The 19,492-nt window shown below is 64.2% G+C and overlaps 3 protein-coding genes across 8 annotated transcripts in view; 2 read left to right on the plus strand and 1 right to left on the minus strand.

Annotated features, from left to right (window-relative positions):
- Positions 1 to 3,971, plus strand: part of ACSF3 (acyl-CoA synthetase family member 3) — a 78,351-nt gene extending 74,380 nt beyond the window's left edge. For 2 of the 3 annotated variants that reach the window (XM_057402227.1, XM_057402228.1), the window contains exons 8-10: positions 183 to 317; positions 865 to 976; positions 3,699 to 3,971. In XM_057402227.1, coding sequence (XP_057258210.1) covers positions 183 to 317; positions 865 to 976; positions 3,699 to 3,816 — 365 coding nt within the window. In that variant the 3' untranslated portion in view covers positions 3,817 to 3,971. The remainder of the gene's footprint in view (positions 1 to 182; positions 318 to 864; positions 977 to 3,698) is intronic. The other variant, XM_057402229.1, reaches the window with a different exon arrangement.
- A 4,866-nt stretch (positions 3,972 to 8,837) lies between these two features.
- On the plus strand, positions 8,838 to 15,255 carry CDH15 (cadherin 15). Of its 4 annotated transcripts, none has more exons than XM_057402204.1 (14): positions 8,838 to 9,034; positions 10,781 to 10,963; positions 11,139 to 11,294; positions 11,374 to 11,518; positions 11,606 to 11,766; positions 11,944 to 12,072; positions 12,162 to 12,347; positions 12,426 to 12,679; positions 12,770 to 12,912; positions 12,997 to 13,233; positions 13,317 to 13,556; positions 14,235 to 14,371; positions 14,459 to 14,614; positions 14,694 to 15,255. In XM_057402204.1, the coding sequence occupies exons 1-14, from the start codon at positions 8,984 to 8,986 to the stop codon at positions 14,889 to 14,891; spliced, it is 2,376 nt and encodes a 791-aa protein (XP_057258187.1). In that variant the 5' UTR covers positions 8,838 to 8,983; the 3' UTR covers positions 14,892 to 15,255. The 4 variants fall into 4 exon arrangements, with proteins under 4 accessions (XP_057258187.1, XP_057258190.1, XP_057258191.1 ...); XM_057402207.1 differs by having other exon boundaries at positions 14,303 to 14,371; positions 14,694 to 14,828; XM_057402208.1 differs by having other exon boundaries at positions 14,351 to 14,371; positions 14,694 to 14,828.
- A 168-nt stretch (positions 15,256 to 15,423) lies between these two features.
- On the minus strand, positions 15,424 to 19,244 carry SLC22A31 (solute carrier family 22 member 31; the record flags this gene model as incomplete). The annotated part of the gene is made up of 10 exons (XM_057402210.1): positions 15,424 to 15,893; positions 15,985 to 16,096; positions 16,210 to 16,424; positions 16,496 to 16,604; positions 16,683 to 16,822; positions 17,060 to 17,228; positions 17,327 to 17,481; positions 17,567 to 17,670; positions 18,004 to 18,510; positions 19,114 to 19,244. Coding segments are annotated over 10 exons (1,988 nt in total), but the record flags the coding sequence as incomplete, so codon positions are not given.
- Positions 19,245 to 19,492: the final 248 nt, after the last annotated feature.

Here is a 19,492-nt window from a genome sequence, read left to right on the forward strand (position 1 = left end):
GGCTTGGAGCAAGCTGCTCCAGTGGAAGGGGTCCCTGCCCGTGGCAGGGGTTGGAACTGGATGGGCTTTAAGGTCCTTTCCAATCCAAACCATTCTGTGATCACCTGAGCATCGCGTCCACGTGTCAGGAAAAGCAGAGAAGCGAGGGGATGTCCTCTGACAGATCCTGCTTTGCTTTTCAGGAGACACAGCAGCGTACAAGGACGGTGTTTACTGGATCAAGGGCCGCACCTCAGTAGACATCATCAAAAACGGGGGGTTCAAAATCAGCGCTCTGGAGGTGGAGCGTCATCTGCTCGCGCACCCGCACATCACAGGTACGCTCCCTGTGTGCTGAGGAGGAGCGGGGTGTGTGAGCCCAGCTGCAGGGTCAGCCCTGCCTCTGGGGGTGCACACAGGAGGCTGCCCGAGGGCTCACGCCTGGAGGCTCTTTCCCAACCACCCCATTAGTGAGACCGGCCCCGCTGTTAGCTGTCTCCTGGGGCTCAAGCCCCGTAGCCCGTGGCTGGGTGCTGAGTCAGCAGCAGCTCCCATCTGATTTTGGAAATGAGCCTATAATTAAATCTGTCCTGCCCCTGTGTGTGACCCTGCACGAGGGGATAGCAGCAGTGCCCCCGGCTCCACACCACGCTGTACATCATCCTCCTCCCTCTTGACTCTTAAATACCTCAAACCATCCAGCTTCCTGCCTTTCCCTTGGTGAAAAGCCCTGTTCTTGTGTCAGCACAAAGGCACGCAGTGTTTTCTCGTGCTAACACCCCATGGAATTTTCCCCCAAGCACTCCAGGGCTGAACCCCTCTTCTGCCCTACCCTGACCCCCAAATTCACTCGGGTTTCTCAGGCTCTCTCCAATCCCTCTGCAGACGTGGCTGTGATCGGGCCTCCGGACATGGTGTGGGGCCAGCGGGTCAGTGCTGTTGTGCAGCTGCGCAAGGGTGAGATGCTCTCTGTGAAGGACCTGAAGGACTGGGCCAGGTAAGATGCCACAGGGCAGTGCATGGTGAGCAGCATGGCATGGGGAGAGCAGGCCCAGAGCTTGCAGCATCCTCGTCAGAGACAGGTCAGCGGAGGGATGAAGGGACGGCCAGCAGTGACACAGTGCCTCAGGCTCTGGGGATGGAGAAGAGACCACAGTTCCAGCCGGGTCCCCAAGCACACTAGATAAGGGAAGGAAATGAGCCTCTTTCTTACCCCAAAAGTGCCTTGATAAACAACATGCACGGTGCAGCCAAGTGGCTCCTACCCTGCAGCCCTGAGCCCAGACACTGGCAGATGGCACGGAGCAACCACTGGCGCAGGGGAAGCTTCGTGTTTTCTCAGCAGCAAGAACATTTGCTCAGCTTTTCCCCAGTGCTGCTGTGACTGCTCCTTCCTGCTTCCTACCTGCTGGAAGCCAGCCCAGTCCCAGCAAACCCCAGAGACCTCTCCCGTAGAGTTTAGAGAGTGTGGGAGACACCAAAGCTCCTTGATCTCACTTGAAACCATCACAGTACCAATGAGCGTGGCACAGAGCAGCCACCTGCAAGGGTTCAGCGTGAAAACCTTCACCTCCTCATTCAAATCAGTCAGGGAGCAGCCAGTGCCAAAGTTTTGGGCATCACTCATGGGAGCGTAAGCAGGCGGGAGCCAGGAAGCAGAATCAGTGGGTTTATCGCTAATATTCCATTAGCAAAATATTTAATAGCAGATCCTTTTCCTGGCGGCTCCCTCCTTCAGGCTGCGGATATTTTTGGTGCTATTTTGCAAGCGGCAGGAGCACTTGTTTCATCAGGGGCTGCGCAGCAGCCAATTAAAGATTTCCCCTGGATTTGCAAAAATCACAGTTGGGGGACTGTGATTTAGCAAATGCAAGGAAGATGCTGGCTGGCCGCTGCTGCTCTGATTAAACAGTTACGTACTGGGGGAAGAGAAGCAAACAAAGAAACCAAAGCCATAGGGATGGCTGCTGGGGCAGGTGGGGGCAAGCCCCTGACAGGGTGTCCCTGCACTGTGCACACATCTTACCCCTCGGGTTGCTGGTTACCTGGGACTGCTGCTCCGTGAAGGGCAGCCCGTGGCTTATGCTGGATTTCAGTCATCCCAGACTGGTTTGGGTTGAAGGGACCTTAAAGCTCACCCAGCTCCAGCCCTTGCCATGGGGGGGGACCCCTTCCACTAGAGCAGCTTGCTCCAAGCCCCTGTGTCCAACCTGGCCTTGAACACTGCCAGGGATGGGGCAGCCACAGCTTCTCTGAGCACCCTGTGCCAGCGCCTCGGCACCCTCATAGTGATGAAGCTGATGAATTCCCTAAACGTCCTGCCCCTTCTTAGACAGACTCAGCCTGTCCTGGTCCATACAGAGTCTGGTGCCCTGGGGTTCTCCATTCAGGACCCTCTTTAGCCTCAGGGCAGGAGTGATGGAGAGCAGGGAAGGGATGCTTCACTGTGCTGCATGGTGGTTACTCATTCCTAAGCTTCCTGGCAGGACCACTGGTGACCTGAGCAGATCCCTTCATCCATCACCCATGGCTGTGCTTAGTGGGTCACCCGGGTGTCCCTGGCACAGAGCAAGGGGCTGCACTCAGCCCCTCATGTGCTCCCCTTCCAGGGTGTTCCCCTTGTCCCTGCACGTCTCTTCCCATCACAGTCCCCAGCTCTATGGATAGACATGACCCTGTTTTGCCCATGCAGATCAAGGGCAGGTGCCCTTGAAATAACAGCCCCCGGAGGGCCGAGGGGTGTCTGCCTACCCGGCTGCTGCTCCCTGCCCAGCGCTGGCTCCAGGCACCGCTCCGGCTCCCCCCTCCTGCCTCTCCCTCTCGCCCTGTCTCTCCCCTTTATTTTTTATGTCACTTAACATTCGCCTGGCCCCTTTTCTCGCACTCCCTGGCAGGAGACACATGTCCCTCTTCAGAGTGATTCATTTTGCAGCTTTTGCCTCCAATCGTGCTTCCCGGCGACAGGCGCCATCCTGAGTTAGAGGCATCCATATGGCAGGGGGTGCTGGTGGCAGGGGGAGGAGGGCTGGGCGATGGTTGAAGGGCTCAGCAGACTTGGCATCTCGCATTAGAAACAGTGCCAGGATGCTGCCGGAGCTGGGCACAGCCCCAGGTTGGTGACACACAGGCAGCAGAAGGCAGGAGAGCCCCCCTCCGTGTTCTGCAAAGGGCACAGGGACGATGCTCGGTGCTCAGACTCCCTCCCAGTGCAGGAAGACCCCCACCATGGGCTGGAGCACACAACTGTGAGTCACTGGCAGGTCACCAGCGCATGTACCTGGGGACGTGACCCACCTGCAGTCTTGGTCCTCAGGGTCTGGCACCAGGAGGTGTCCAGCATCCATCTGCGTGGAAAATATGCTGCACACACAGTTTTCCCACGCCTTGCCTTACTAGTGGGGCTGAGTGCAGCAGATAGAGCTTGGGTACCAGTAACAGGGCACATTGCCAGCCCAAACCACAGCAATCAGAATCATAGAATCAACCAGGTTGTAAAAACCTTTAAGATTACAAGTCCAACCCTTACCCCAGGACCACCAAGTCCATCCCTAGATGAGGCAGGTCCAGCTGTGGCTGGGGCAGCTCAGCTGTACACCGTGACAGGCTGCAGGACACAGGGTCCCAGATCAACTCCTCCACACGTCCAGTGGCATTTGTGGGGGCTCGGGAGGGGCTGGAAGTGCTCCTCCTTGGTTCCACACCGCACTTGTGCGTTGCAGGGAGATCATGGCACCGTACGCCATCCCGACCGAGCTGATCGTGGTGGAGGAGATCCCGCGCAACCAGATGGGAAAAGTCAACAAGAAGGAGCTTCTGCAGCGCTTTTACCCAGCCTAGTGCACAGCCTGGGGCCAGGACTGGGAGCCTGGGGAGGTTTGGTCCTCGGCCACGTCCATTCTCCCTCCACAAAGGCACTCACAAGGTGCCAGCAGTGATTTGCAGATGCAGGTCTGGGCTCACCGCAGTCTGGTCCGTGAATAAAGTTCAATGAAAGTAGGATTCATCCCATATAGTCCCTTTGGATGAACTGAGCCAGAGCTGCAGGGCCACCTTCCTTATGGGTACTAGTCCCCATTGCCATTACAGCTCTTCCTCAGGCCACGTACGACTCATGCCCGGATAAAAGGACTCTTTAAATTAAACTCCTGCCTTCAGACAGCTACGGGGATGCCTGGTAATATTGCATCTTCTCTGCAACGTATTCTATAGAGAAGAAGAGCCCCAGAGAGTGAGCGGGTTATAAAATCACAGCATCATAGAATAGTTAGGGTTAGAAAGGACCTTAAGATCATCTAGTTCCAGCCCGCCTGTTACTGGTGGGATCCTGCTCTCCACAGGATGCCCCATCCTCTGCCACAGATGGGTACCATCCACCTCCCTCCTCCATCAAGCACTGCCTGCGTTTCCCTGCAGAAGTGAAGAATGAATACAAACCCACAAGTAACTACCAGCTGTGTGTAACATCCCAGTGCATCCCCCCACCCAGGGGGTCCCACATGGAGCAACAGCAGAGGTGCCAGCACCAAGAGGACATTGGTTGTTCCTCCACCTGCAACACACATCCTGTAACAGAGGGGGAAAGACTAGGGCAGGGATAGCTTCAAAGGGCTTGCAGTGACCCCCATGTGATAAGAGAGCCTTAAAGCATCAAATCCTATGCAGAGAGCCCAGGAAGATGGGGAGGAAGACTGTGACCAGGCAGGCACTGGAGATGGGCTCGGTTTTGGGCACATGGTCCAGCACAGGGTGAGGTCAGAGCTGAGCAGGGTGTGGGAAGCACTGGGGAGCTGCTGCAGCATGAATGACACTGCATGTGCACTCACCCCTGTGTCTGTGTGTGTGCTGGCACCAGTGCCCACGTCTGAAGGTCACTGATGTCCTAGAGGACAGGCAGTGTGGATAAACCCTACCTTTATACACAGGATTTTGTCCCGTTTGACTCCATGCGTGAGCTGCTGGCCAGTGGGCAGTGAGGGTCAATAACATCAGCAGGGAGTGGTGGCCACGGGGACAGTGCACTGGGGAGGCAGCGTGTCAGGAGGATGCTGCTCCGGTCCTGTCGGTGCCAAGGGGCTGACAGGGAGCCCCAGATTCCCTCATCAGCTGATACGGCCCTGGAAGCACCGGGGAGGACAAGAGAAACAGGTAGCACAGGTGATTGCATCAAATCCCTTTGTGAGGGTCAGCGGAGCCCTGAACATCAGGGAGGACAGTTAGTGAGTGTGGAGAGGACGGCTGGGCAGTGGGAGCAGGGATGGGACAGGGATGGGGAAAAGGGGAAGAGGATGTGGATGGAGACTTCTCCACTGCCATCCCTCCACCCCAGCCAACATGCACGGACAGGTCCAGCCACGCACCCACTCTGTGCATCCCGGTACCCTGCCTACAGCAGCATCCACCAGCTCCTGGATTTTGGTACCTCAGGTTCAGAAGGGGTCAGGACAGGACCCCCGGGAGCACCAGGGACACACAGAGCTCACGCAGCCGTGCCTCACTGTCCCACAGCACCCAGCGTGTCCCTTCACCACAGTGCATGGAGCAGAGCACCAGCAGCGCTCACCGGTCTGTGGGAGGGACTGAGTGGATCCTTTGTTAAAACATCAACGATGCAGTAAATTTTTTAACTTACCGAATAGATCAATATCAAATTATCATGTCTCACATTCATAACTCTTAAGCAAGCAACAATGGAGAGAGACAAGGTCACTGGAGAATAAATAGCAGCAAAAGCTCTTAATGATCTATCATTCTCGACAACCCCAGGCACCCAGCACCAGCCCGGTGACAAGATCATTAATAAAACTCTGCAGGAACGCTATCGATTGCTTTGATGGATGATCACAGGTAGCAAATACTGTAAAACACCTGGCTGTCACACACTGAAAGCAGTAGCTTGACTCACACCTCAGCGCAGGGACCCGGCTGTGCCACGTTTTCTCCTTGGTGGCCAGGAGGGTGGTCCCCCCACTTTGGAGCTGCCATCCGTGCTGGACCCATGATCCCCACCTCCACTTCCCCAGCGCTGTTCGTCCCTATAGATAGGGCTGTTAATTAGAAGCCTCATTAAAGCACCTAGGTATGGTGCCCCGGAGCCCGCGCTGGCAGCTGAGGTGGACAGAGATGGGTTTTGGTGACCATTGGGTGAACCTGGAGACCTGCTCTATCCCTTCACCGCTGGATGCAGCCCCAGGACACCAACACAGCCAGGGCCTCAGGGACGGATGGGTGTCCTCAAGGCCATGGGCTCTGCTCTGAATCCATCAGGGACACAGGGGGTGCTGCGTGCATCCCCCCACAGCTCCAGGTGCTTCGCTTTCGAGCCACGTCCGCATTGACGGTCTGATCATATGTACACAACCATTCAATTACCCCGTAATGGCTACAGGCTATTAAGCCATCAATCTCCTTCATTAAGGCCTGCCAGGCCTGTCCCCACACCGTGCAATAAAACCATTAAAACAACAACAACAACCCAAAGTAGCATCTTTAATGGTTGGTTCTAACACCCTCCCCAGTGCTGATGCTGGCCATCTCCTGCTGCCTGCAGCCAGCCCTAGGGCACCCAGGGACCTGCTCGCTTCAAGTGAGGTATTGCCTTGCTGGGGGGGGGTCCCCAGGGACCCCCCCACACCTCCGTGATCCCTCAGCTTCTCCCAGCAGCTTCCCCTGCCCCAGGCTCAGCATGCTGGAACCTGCTCTTGCGCTTTATAGTTGACATTATCTTTTATTGCCATATAAAAAACAAAGCTCCAGTGGCTTTATGGCTGCTGCGCCGGCGTTTGGCACCTCGCTGCTCAGCTCTCTCTGCTCCTGGCTGCTCAGCACTCCCCATCACTGGGCCTAGTGGGGATAGGGCAGTGCCCAGATGCCCCAGGCGCTGCACTGGGGTCACAACTGGTCCCACTGCATCCACAATGGGACCATGTCTGGTGCCGGCACCCACGGTGGAGGTCTCAACACCCGCAGCTCTTGCACTGACCCAGGCAGATCAGAGGGTGTCAGGTGGGAAGGGGGCACCTGGCCCCTCCAAAACAGGGTGACCCATTCTCTGACCCAGCATGGCAAGGGAGTCATAGGCCATGGCTGTCACTGTTTGCACCCAGCATCTGTGGGACCTCCAACCCCTGCACCCGAGTGGGAGCTCCATTTGTGCCAGAGGTTGGGGGGCTTGGTGCTGCAGCCAGAGCAGTGCCATGGGCACCAGGCAGCCCCGGTGTCCGGCAGCACCAGCACCATGAGCTGGGGCTGGCGCCTTGTCAGAGCCTGTCACGTCTGCCAGTGCCATGCCCCCACGCTGCGGTGCCGGTGGCAGGGAACATCTGCTCGGCCGCCCCGCTGCCACGGCGCGTTAGGGTCAGGGGCAGACACCAAGACCCCCGGCCAGCGCTGCCGGTGCAGATCCTCACCGTGACACTGATGCGAGGTGGCAGGGAGAGCAGGGCAGGCAGATGGGATCGGACAGACAGACAGACAGACAGACAGGCAAGCGAGTGCCACTGCCTGCGCCAGGGCCCAGCCACGCCGCGGGTCACTGGTGCCCCACGATCACCCGCTCATGGTGCGGGTCCACGCCGCTGGGGACACCGACAGCCCCACCGCTGCTCTTCAGCTTCTGGGGATGGGCAGGAGACGTCCTGCATCCCACGGCCAGCCTCCCTCGTCCCTTTCCCCACGCTTTGTACCCTACCCCTGTCTCGGGGGCCCACGCTGCCCACCGAGCTCCAAACGATGCCGCACAGGGGGGGACACCGGGGACACCTCTTTCCGATGAGAGGCGCGGTGCCGGGCGCCCACAGCAGCCGAGCGGGGACTTGGTGATGATGCCCCTCGTGTCCCCGCACGTCCCCGTGCCAGGCCCAGCGCTTGGTTCCGTCCCGAACCCCTCCACCGCTCCCGAGGGGTGCTGGCTCTCAGCCCTGCTGCAGCCCCAGGGGCCCGGCCCCGGCGAGCGGGGAGCGCTCCCCGCTGCGGCACCTCGGAAGCGGGGACCGCCGGTGCCGGTGGCCGGGAGGATGCTGCCACCTGGTGCCGTGGCCTCGCGGTGCCGCTGGGACCGGTCCCGGCGCTGGAGGTCGAGGGGGCAGCATCGGGACTGGCAATGGGGGTCAGGGACAGAACCGGGACCGGTCCCAGGGACCGGGGGTGCAGCGCCGGGACCGGCAGCGAGAGTCGGGACAGAACCGGAACGAGCACCGGGGGTCGGAGCCAGCACCGGGACTACCAGCGGGGTTCAGGGGCAGCACCGGGACCGGCCCCGAGGGTCGAGGACAGCGCTGGGAATAGCCCCGGAGCTCGGGGCCAGCCCCGGGATGTGCCCCAGGTGCGAGGAGCAGCACCGGGACCGGCCCCGGGGGGATCAGGGAGCAGCGGGGCCGGGTCCTCGCTGTGGCTCTGGAGCATCCCAGGCCCAGCTCCGTCCCGTGTGAACCCGCCGGGACCCGGAGATCGCGGGACGCTGCCGTTCCCCCCCTCACCGCGCCCGCACCGGCCCCAACCCCTCCGCCAGCGCGGGGGGACCCCTGCCCCGTGGGGGGCGAACGGGGGTGGCTGGAGCGAGCTCTCCTCGATGCGGAGCTCTGCGGAGCGGGGCGGGCAGAACCCCCCGTCCCCATCCCCATCCCGATCCCGGTGCCGGTGCCGGTCCAGCCGTGGCGGGGACAGCGGGGCCGGGTCTCTCCCTCCCTCCCGCCCCGTCGCGGCATCCCCGGGGTGCGCCCTGCGACAGCTGCCGCGTTCCCTCCCGCCCTGCCCCGGGGGCCTCTTGTCCCCCTCACCGGCCCCCCGGCCCCAGCCCCGGGCTGCGGGTCCCCCCCGGGTCCCTCCCCGAGCCCCCCGCGCCCGCCCCGTCGGGCCCCTCGGCGGGTGCAGGCTGGCGGCCGGGGGCGGCGGGGCAGGTGCCGGTGCGGGGGGGGGCCCGGCCCGCCACAGCACATGTGCTGTCACTCAGCCAGCCCCGCCGTTATTTTAGCTCGGGGCTGGCGGCCGGACTGCGCCCCGCTCCGCCATGGGCCCCCCTCTCCTGCTCGCCTGCCTGCTCGCCCCGCTCTGCGCTCGGGTAAGGGGTGCGGGGATACGGGGTGGGGGGGGAGATGGGGATGGGGACCCCCAGCTCCATGGCTCGGGAGGGCCGGATGGGATGGGGAGACTGGACACGGTGCTGGGGGGCAGCGGGACAGCAGACCCCGTGGAGACACATCCTCTGGGGCAGTGGGGATGGAGATGGGGGTTATGGGGGCTTGGTGCCCCTCTTGAGGCATTTTCTACCCCACAGATGGCAGCGGCAGAGGGGGGCCTGCGGCTCCGGCACACTGCCCGCCTTTGTGAGCTGGGAGATGGGATTTGAGGCTGGGTTAGGCACTCAGAAACACCGCGCTCCCCTTTTTTCCCACCCCACCTATCGTCCCAGACCCCTCCGCGCCCCCTCGTCCATGCACGTGCCCCCAGAGCCCCTCACCGTGGTCTCAGGCCTGAGCCACATGGAGCTGCTGGGGTTCTGGCCTGGACCCCGTGGCCGGGTGCTCAGGGCAGGGGAAGGAAAAGGCACATACACGACAGTCATCCCCCCTCCAGCAGCAGCCCCCTCATCGCCCCCCACAACCCTCCCCATCCGTGGCCTCCTGGGAAAGGGGGGGGGTCTCTCCTGGGGAGGGCAGAGGGGGAGCTGGAAGCCATGGGGCAGCTCCCGCAGCAGCCTCGGAACAAGCCCTTTGTCCTGCCCAGCCCTGGCAGGCAGCCCCTGCCCTGCACCGGCCCCCTCTGCCACCAGGGACCCACAGCTCAGCCCCCCCTGCCCTACTCCCCCTGCCCTGGCACAGTGCACGTGGGGGAACCCGGGGCACCCAGTGCGCCCCAGCACCCAGCGGTGTAACCCGGTGCAGATGCAGGTGGGTGCAGATGTGGGGCAAGGCGTGATGCTGCCCAGATGTGCTCCCTCTCTGTGGAGGGGACGGTGTAGGTCCCGAGGGGCATGACAAGGATGCACCCTGATAATGATGCATGGAGCTGGGGGGGGGGGGGGGGGGGGCAGAAGCTGCATGCCCAGCTCCCTTCTCCTCTTCCAGACCCCATCTCTGTGCCCCCACACCTGCTCCCCACAGCTCCGGACCCCCATTTCACCCCGCAATTCCCTGACCCCTTCAGCTCAGCTCCTTACAGCCCCTAAAACCCATGCGAGTCCTCACAATTTGCTGACCCCGATTTCGGCCTCTCGAACCCCGTAGCTCCTGCTCCCCACTCTCCATTCCTCATCTCCCCCACCTCACAGCCCCCAGCTCCACCCCAGCCCCACAGCTCCCTGTGCCCCACAGCACTCCTGATCTGTGGCCCAGCCAGGCCACCCCTGCAGCCTAAACTGATCCCTGACCCTTCCACCACATCCATGCAGTTACCATGACCTGGGCTGGGGTGCCACTTCCAGTCCCTATTGCAAGGGTCTCATGGGGCCCTGCCCAGCTGTGGCATGGGGTCATGCCCAGAGCACAACCGGGATCACTTGAGGAGCACCCTTTCCCTGTGGGACACCCCTCACCATCACATCAGGATGTCAGGGGCCCACTGACACAAAGCCCCCAGGGGACCTGGGTGACCTCTCTGCTCCCCAAGAACCAACCCCATCAGGGGGCCCATCACTATGCACTCCATCACTGTGCACCCCATCACTGCACACCCCATCACCGTTAACCACATCAACCTGCACCGCCACTGTACATTCCATCCCTATTCACCCCAGTACTGTGCACCTCAGAACCATGCAAGTCCCTGCTAACTCCCCCAGCACCGCACCCCACATGGGAGGTTTCAGGGTCACCGGCAGCACCGTGTCCCCCTGCAGGGTGCCAGCCCAGCCCAGCCGGGGCTCACAGTCCCAGGCAGCCCCCAGGCCTGGCAGCAGCACGAGGCTCCAAGGCGGGTGAAGAGGGCCTGGGTGATCCCTCCCATCAGCGTCTCGGAGAACCACAAGCGCATCCCACACCTCCTGGTGCAGGTAGGAGCCCCCCACCCTCTCTTCGAGGCGGCGGGGGACACCCTGGGCAGGAGGATTGCATTGGGGCACCCCAGGAAGGAGGATGTGGCATGGGGGGAGGCTCAGGGCAGAGGGGGACCCCAGGCAGGGGACAGAGCCCCCCCAGCCCCAGGACCATCAGCCTCGCTTCCCCCAGATCAAGTCGGACAAGCAACAGCCTGGGGGGGTGATCTACAGCATCAAGGGGCCTGGGGTGGATGAGGAGCCCCTGGGCATCTTCTCCATTGACAAGTTCAGCGGGAAGGTGTTCCTCAACGCCATGCTGGACCGGGAGGAGAACGACCGCTTCAGGGTAAGGATGCTGCCTGCCTGCCCACAGCTCCCTCCCCAGCCCCACAGCCAGCCCAAATCGACCTGTGCTATGCCCGCAGCTGAAAGCCTTCGCGCTGGACCTGGGTGGTGTGACACTGGAGGACCCCACTGACCTGGAGATCATCGTGGTGGACCAGAACGACAACCGGCCACTCTTCCGGCAGGATGTGTTCACAGGGCGCGTGGTGGAGGGTGCTGAGCCAGGTCAGACCAGCTGGGGGGGTGCTGGGGAAAGAGGAGGATGAATCAGTCCCGGTGCTGGCACCCACCATGGTGCTCCTGTGGCCACAGGGACCTGCGTGATGATGGTGGATGCCACTGATGCTGATGACCCCGACACGGATAACGCAGTGGTGCGGTACTCCATCCTGGAGCAGGGTGCTGGGGGCATGTTCAGCATCAATGCAACCACTGGCGAGATTTGCACCGCACGGCCTGGCCTTGACCGTGAGGTAGTGGGCACGTGTGGCACCAGGGTGGCACTGGCACTGTGGACTGGGAGATGGTAGAACCACAGCTCCAGCCATGGGCAGACCCAGGCACGGGGATGCAATGGGTGGCCTCTGGGAGACCTCTGGGCTGCTTGGGGTGCTGAAGGGGCTCAGCACCGGCCCCCTCCTTCCCTGCAGACCATGGGGGTGTACAACCTGACGGTGCAGGCAGCTGACATGTCCGGGGATGGGCTCACCACCACCGCCATGGCCATCATCTACCTGGAGGACATCAACGACAACCCTCCCGAGTTCACCAAGGAGGAGGTAGTGGCTGGGGCAGGGTGGGTTAACACGCAGGGTCAGCAGCACCCCAAGGGAGCAGACTCCATCCCCACATCGCTCCCCCCCCAAAGTTCTCCATGGAGGTGGAGGAGCAGGCGGTCGGCGTGGACGTGGGCAGGGTGTTCGTGCACGACAAGGACCTGGCCGGCTCACCCAACTGGCTGGCCAAATTCACCATCCTGGAGGGCGACCCCGAGGGCGCCTTCGCCATCCACACCGACCCCCACACCAACGACGGCGTGCTCTCCGTGGCCAAGGTGGGCGCAGGGCAACCGGCTGGGTCGGGATGTGGGGGGGTCCCGTGGGTCGGGTTGACCTTGGGCCCCTGTCTGCAGCCGCTGGACCACGAGGTGCGGGACCGCTTCGAGCTGACGGTGTCGGTGCAGAACGAGCAGCCTCTGGAGCCCACGGCTCCCACCAGCCCCCGGGCGCTGGCCACCGTGCGGGTGCGGGTGCGGGATGTCAATGAGGCACCCGTGTTCCGGGAGAACCCGCGGCGGATCAGCGTGCTGGAGGGGACCCCCCCAGGCACCCCCGTCACCACCTACACTGCCAGCGACCCCGACACGCACCAGCTCCAGACCCTCACGTGAGCCCCAGAACATGGGTCCCGGCACCCTTTGGCCGTTAGTGGGTGTTTTGGAGGGTGCAGTCATTCCCCCTCCCTCTGCACCCACAGCTACACGCTGCTCTATGACCCGGCGGACTGGCTGCGGCTGGACCCCCACACCGGCACCGTCCGCACCAAGCGGGAGCTGCTGCACCCCTCCGCCTTCCTGCAGGGCGGCTGGTACATCGCGCTGGTCCTCGCCCGCGATGACGGTGAGCGGACCCCCCCCCACAAAGCCACGTCCCCCGACCCCGCTCCATCCATCCCGCCCTGACCTCCGCGCTCTCTGCCCCCAGCCGAGCCCCCGCTCTCGGCCACCGGCACCCTCTCCATCGAGATCCTGGAGGTGAACGACCACGCTCCGGTGCTGCAGCCGCCGGCGGCGCTGCTCTGCGGGCGGCCGGGACGCGGCGGGACCCTGCTCCTGGGGGCCACGGACGATGACCGCCCCCCCCACGGCGCCCCCTTCCACTTCCAGCTCAGCCCCCAGCACCCGCAGCTCGCCCGCAACTGGAGCATCTCCCGCTTCAACGGTAAAGGGACCGGACCGGGCTGCGGGTGCTGCTGCATCGGGGGCGCTGGGGGACCCCCGCTCAGCCCCGCTCCCTGCCCGCAGTGACCCACGCCGTGCTGGCCGTGCTGGCGGAGCTGCCCGAGGGGCTCTACTCGCTGCCGCTGCTGGTGCGGGACTCGGGGACCCCCCCGCGGGAGCAGCAGCAGCTCCTGAACGTCTCCGTGTGCCACTGCGGCCGGGAGGGAACCTGCGAGGACAGCGTCCTGGCTGCCGCCACTGCCGGCGCCGGCATCACCCTCGGGGCTCTCGTGATCATCCTCGGCAGCAGCATCCTGCTCCTTGGTGAGTGAGACCCCCCCCAGCCCTCCATCCTGCCCCCAGCCGGCACCCCAGCCCTGTGCACTTCCGTGCAGTGCTGGTCCTGGCCACCCATCCTGAGCCCTACCAGCACAATCCGTCACCTTGTCACCCCATCATGGTCCTGGCCTCCCCACACAGTCCCTGCCCATGTCCCAAATCACCCCATCCCGGTCCAGAGCACCCCAACCTCTCCCTCCCACATTCCCCATCACCCCATCCCGGTCCAGAGCACCCCAACCTCTCCCTCCCACATTCCCCATCACCCCATCCTGGTCCAGAGCACCCCAACCTCTCCCTCCCACATTCCCCATCACCCCATCCCGGTCCAGAGCACCCCAACCTCTCCCTCCCACATTCCCCATCACCCCATCCTGGTCTAGAACAACCCAACCTCTCCCTACCCGCATCCCTCACCACCCCATCCTATTCCAGAACACCCCATCCCACTCATGCCTCCCAACACTGCCCCCCAGCAACCCCTTCTGACCTATTCTAAGACACCCCCCAACCCTTTCCCTCTTCACCCATCCCACCCCATTGCTCCCAAGTCCCTTCCTGCATCCCCACCCCACTCCCCCAGCCCCACCAGCACCCTCCTCACCCCCCGTCCCACCGGCTCTGGCTCCCCTGGCCTGGCACCCATGGGCGCTGTGCCCGCAGTGCTGGTGGGGCTGGGGGCCGCGCGGGTGCGTGGGCGCCGGCGGGCTCTGCGCAAGGGGCTGCTGCAGCGCTCGCGGGACGACCTCCGGGACAACATCCTCAACTACGACGAGCAGGGCGGGGGCGAGGAGGACCAGGTCAGCAGGACCCGGGGACACCCCCGGGTTGGGGGGGGGGGGTCCATCCCGGCCCCACACCGCTGCTGACCCCATCCATGTCCGCAGGATGCCTACGACATCAACCAGCTCCGGCACCCCGAGCTCTTCTCGCCCCGGGTGAAGCCGCCGCTGCGCAGGGACGCCCCGCTCAGCTCCGCCACCCCCCTGGCACCCCGCAAGCTGCCCAGTGGCCCCTCTGACATCGAGGACTTCATCAACGAGGTGGGGACAGGGCTCAGTGCCCCATCCTGCCCCCAGCCCCCAGCCCCAGTGGGGTGACGGTGCCCCTCTGTCCCTGCAGGGGCTGGAGGCGGCTGATAGCGACCCCAGCGTGCCCCCCTATGACACGGCCCTCATCTATGACTACGAGGGCTCAGGCTCCGTCGCCAGCCCCCTCAGCTCCATCGTCTCCAGCCTGACGGATGAGGACCAGGACTACGACTACCTGACGGAGTGGGGGCCACGCTTCCGGCGCCTGGCCGACCTCTATGGGCAGTAGCAGGGATCGGGGGGGGGGGGGGGGGGGGGGGTCACCCCACTGTCCACTGAGGGGTTGGGATGGGGAACCAGCAGTGGAGATCTTGCACACGTAGGTGCACAGGATGCCCGGCTGCAGCAGCTTTGCATATGGACACGCACAAGATGCAGGGGCTTTGCACATGCGCGTGCACCGAGAGAGGCCTCAGTGCAGGGATTGGCACACCTGCACACACCATGGACCCCATGCCCAGCAAACCCCAGGAAGGCAGAATGTGGGGACATGGGCAGCCCTGTGGAGGGCAATGCCCCGGGGATAAGCCCCATAGAGCTGGGGACCCCCACTGCCCCCATAATAAAGATCCCAGAGAAGGGGCCGGTGGCAGGGGCACTCTGCGGGGCCCCGACCTCACCAGCCGCCCATAGAAACAAGGCACTTTTATTGGCAGCCCGCGAGCCTCTGGTGCAAGCACCCCGGGGGGGGCATCACCCCTGCCCCAGGATTCTCAGCAAAGCTCCTCGTGGGGCAGGATCCACCCCCACCGCGGGGTTGGCTTGCTGCTCCCCCCATCACGTGTGTTCCGGTGCACCCCGTCATCCCCGTGAGCACCCAAAGATGGGGGGTCCCAGCACCGTGTTCAGCAGTGGGGAGACTCCAGTATGGGGTGGGGGGCACAGCTACATCTCACTGGGGGTGACCGTGGAGCCCGTCATGGATTTGGCGGAGGAGGTGAGGTTGGAGTAGTGTTGGCTGCCCGGGGTGGCGAGCAGGGGCACGTGGTCCTCGCGGGGTGGTTGGTGGAAGAGGGGGGACCGGCGCTGCTTCTCACCGTCCTCCAGGGACTGAGGCAGGCTGTGGCCCTGGCTCTCTGGCAGCAGCATGATGCTGAGGATGCTGAGGATGGTGAAGGAGGCGAAGACGATGTGGTGCAGAAAGAAGCCACGGCTGTTGGAGATGGCGGTGATGGGGGCTGCTGCCTTGCCCACGAAGCTGGCGCCCGCAATGAGGCCCAGCCCGGCACCTCTGTGGGGGAAATGCACTTAGAGGGGACCCAGGGGACCCTGTCCGGGTCACCCAGGGGTAGCATGAGGGACGTGGCAGCTCCCCCCCTTACCTGACCACAGTGGGGAGGACCTCGCTGGCGAAGAAGATGCTGAGCATGGTGACGGCGTGTGACGTGGTGATGCCAACCACAGACAGGGTCAGGACAATGAACTCCAGCAAGTCTGGGCGAGGGGGAAAAGCATCATCAGGGGTCAAATCCTGCACACAGCCCACCCGAAGCATCCTGTTCCCAAACCTGCCCAGGAGAGCAGGGGAGCCCTGCGCCCATCCTTACACTGGGTGAGGGCCAGCAGCAGGAGGGAGCAGATGCCGGTGAGGACGGTGCAGAGCAGGAGGATGGCGCGGCGCCCGAAGCGCTCGGCTGTCAGGAAGACGAAGAGGCAGGCGGTGGCCTCGGTGCCCACCAGTGTGAAGTAGGAGGAGAAGAAGTGGGGCAGGTGCGGGGCCAGGTTGCGGGTGAAGCAGTGGTGGATGCCGGCGCCGATGAACCTGCGGGACAGCGGGATCAGGGGGGCTGTGGCAGGACCCCCCTCGCCCCCCGGCACCTTTCCCCTGCTCACGCTGTGAAGCCGAGGATGACGCTGTTCTTCCATATGACCCGGGTGCCGAAGATCTCGCAGACAGCGTGGTACCGGGGCTTCGGGGAGCCCTCGGACAGGGACCGCAGCTCTGCAGGGACACGGGGACCCGGGTTAGGGCCAGCACCATGGCACCACCGCACCACTCTGCTCTGCGGAGGGCACGCACCGGCGCAGAGGCTCTGCTGGTGGCAGGAGCTGTGGTCGGAGCCGCTGCCCTTGCCCAGTGCCTGCAGGGTCTTCCTGGCCCTGTCCAGCTGCCGCGTGGCCAGCAGCCAGCGCGGGGACTCCAGCAGCAGCACCAGGCACCTGCGACAAGAGGGTTGAAGTCACGGGGCCCCCCAAGGGCCTGCCCCGACCCCTTCCCGGCCGCAGAGCGGCTCAGCACGGAAACCCTCCACTTGGAGCCTGAGCAAACATTTACCCGGGCAGGGTGCGCTGCGCTGGGCACGGCTCAGCGCCAGCCCCCGGGCTCAGCTCAGCCCCAGTGCAGGGGTACCCCCCCCCCCCCCCCCACCACACCCCACCCTATGCCGCGGTCCTTACCACCAGAAGGCAGCCATCAGAGCCAGGATCGTGGTGACAGCGCCCTGCAGCACCCGCCAGTGCCGGCACAGCACGGCCAGCCCCGGCAGCAGCAGCTCCCCGGCGATCCAGAAGAAGCTGGCCACTACGGTCACCCCTAGGCGGTGTGGGGGGTCACACATCTCCAGCCCTGCAGGGGGGGCACCGTGGGTGCCATGGCCATGGGGTAGCCTGCACCCCGGAGCATCCTCGGTGCTCGGGCACCATGGACCCCATCGCCACACTCACGCGCAACATAGAGGGAGAGGAAGGCGCCCGCCAGAGCGGCCCCGAAGAGCAGCCGGGCCACAAGCACCACGGTGAAGTCCGAGGCCAGCGCCACACCGATTCCCAGCGGCACCGCCAGTACCAGGGACACCACAAAGGCCGTCCTGCGGCCGAACCTGCCGGGGGACGGGGCCGTGAGCGGGGCTGGGGCCGGGACCCCTGCTCTGCGTGGGGAGGGAACCCCCCGGGGACCCCCGGTACCTGTCGCAGGCCAGGCCAGCCGTGATGCTGCCCAGCGTCCAGCCCAGCAAGTGTGTGGTCTGCTCCAGGGGCACCTTCCAGCGCGAGTGGCACACGAGATCCCACTGCGGCGAGGGGGGACACGGGGGGGGGGCGGCATCAGCACGGCGGTCCCGGCAGAAACACCCCCCCCCCCCTCCGCTGACCTTGCTGGAGCCAGTGAAGCCCCGCGGGGGGGGGCATAGGGGATGGTCCTTAGCTCCCTGTAGCCCCCAAAGCGCCTCCCCGTCCGTCCCGTCGAGCACCCTCATGGTCCCGTCCGTCCCCCTCCCATCCCAGGACACCCCCCAGGGCTCCCCGCGCACACCCAGGGCTTCGCTGGGGTCCCCCCTCCCTCAAACCCCTTCACCCTCCCGTACCCCCCCCCCACCCCTCCATACCCCCCGCACCCCCCGGACCTGTGTGACGAGGTTGGAGCGGAGGCCGGCGGCGGGAAGGGCATAGTGCCAGCCTCGCGTGCAGGGCCCGGTGCCGTTGGGGCCGGCGGCGGCGGTGCTTCGGTACCGGTAGAGCTGACAGGGGCTCCAGCCGCCGCGGAGCCGAGGGACGGCTGCGCGCAGGAGCGCGACCCCCGCCAGGCGGCGGAGCGGCGGCGGCAGCAGAGCGGTGTCCGGGCGGCAGCGGTGCGGGGGAGCGGCTCCCAGCGCCCAGCCCAGCGCCCAGCCCAGCGCCAGGACCAGGCACGGAGCCCACCCCCCCGCCGCCAGCCGACCCCGCGGCCGCCAGCCCTCAGACGGCATCGCCCGTCGAGGCAGGCGCAGGGGCAGGCGGGCGGGCCGGCACCGGGCAGCGCTGCCGGGCGAGGCTGGCTCTGAAGCGGGCCGGACGCCGCGGGGACGGCCAGAACCAGCCGGGCACAGGCCCGCCCTCCTGGCGCTGACCCTGCCGCTCCCCGGCGTTCTGCCCTGGCAAGGGCAGCCCCGGAAGCTCCGGTTCCACCCTCCAGGACTGGTCCAGCCCACACCTGGGTCTCACGCTCGGACCGTCCCGTCTCGTCCCCCCCGTCCCTGTTCGCTCCCCCGGCCCGGTTCACACTCACGCCCCCTCCCTGCTCGATTCGATTCCCCGGACCCGGTTCACCGCCCTCCCACCTCGGGCCGGTACCCCCTGAACTCAGTTCGCCCCCCACAGCCTGATCTACCTCCTCACAAGCCAGCCCGGCTCACCCCCAAGGCCGGGCAGTGCCAACCCAAGCCCAGTTCCCAACTACAACCCGGGTCTGCGCCCTCCAGCCCGATTCCCCCCCCCTTCCCCTTCAAGCTGGGTTCACTCCTCACCCTCTATGATGCTCCAGGCCAAGGAGCGCCCTTGGCACCGGGGATGCCAGGACCCAGGCGTGCGCACCCACAGATGCGCCTGGGTGCACCTATGTATTAAAGGAGGCTGGTGGGGTCTGGTCCCTCCCCTGGGAAGGTGGGGTCAGAGCTCCCCTTGCATCCACTATCGGCAAGGCAGCCAAGTCAACAAGCCTTTTGTTTTGCCCTCCTCACGATTTATTTAACAATCACCGTCTCTGAAGGCCAGCCGGGCTGGCCTGGAGCGCCACTGCTGCAAAATCCTATCTCTGCTTGCTTTTGGCCTCTCTCCGTGGGAAGCCGATAGCCGAAGGGGTGGTAGGGCTGCGGTGGCACAGAGTGAACTGAAACAGGGGAGATTTAGGTTGAGGATAAGGAAGCTCTTCCCTGTGAGGGTGCTGAGGCGCTGGCACAGGGTGCCCAGAGAAGCTGTGGCTGCCCCATCCCTGGCAGTGTTCAAGGCCAAGACGGACACAGGGGCTTGGAGCAAGCTGCTCTAGTGGAAGGGGTCCCTGCCCGTGGCAGGGGTTGGAACTGGGTGAGCTCTAAGATCCCTACAACCCAATCAACCCAAAGCAGTTTGTGCTTCTGT

Source organism: Pezoporus wallicus, unplaced genomic scaffold, assembly GCF_028554395.1.
Source record: "Pezoporus wallicus isolate ANWC-B61680 ecotype Strahan unplaced genomic scaffold, APGP_CSIRO_Pwel_v1 contig_13622, whole genome shotgun sequence".
Lineage (NCBI taxonomy): Eukaryota > Metazoa > Chordata > Aves > Psittaciformes > Psittacidae > Pezoporus > Pezoporus wallicus.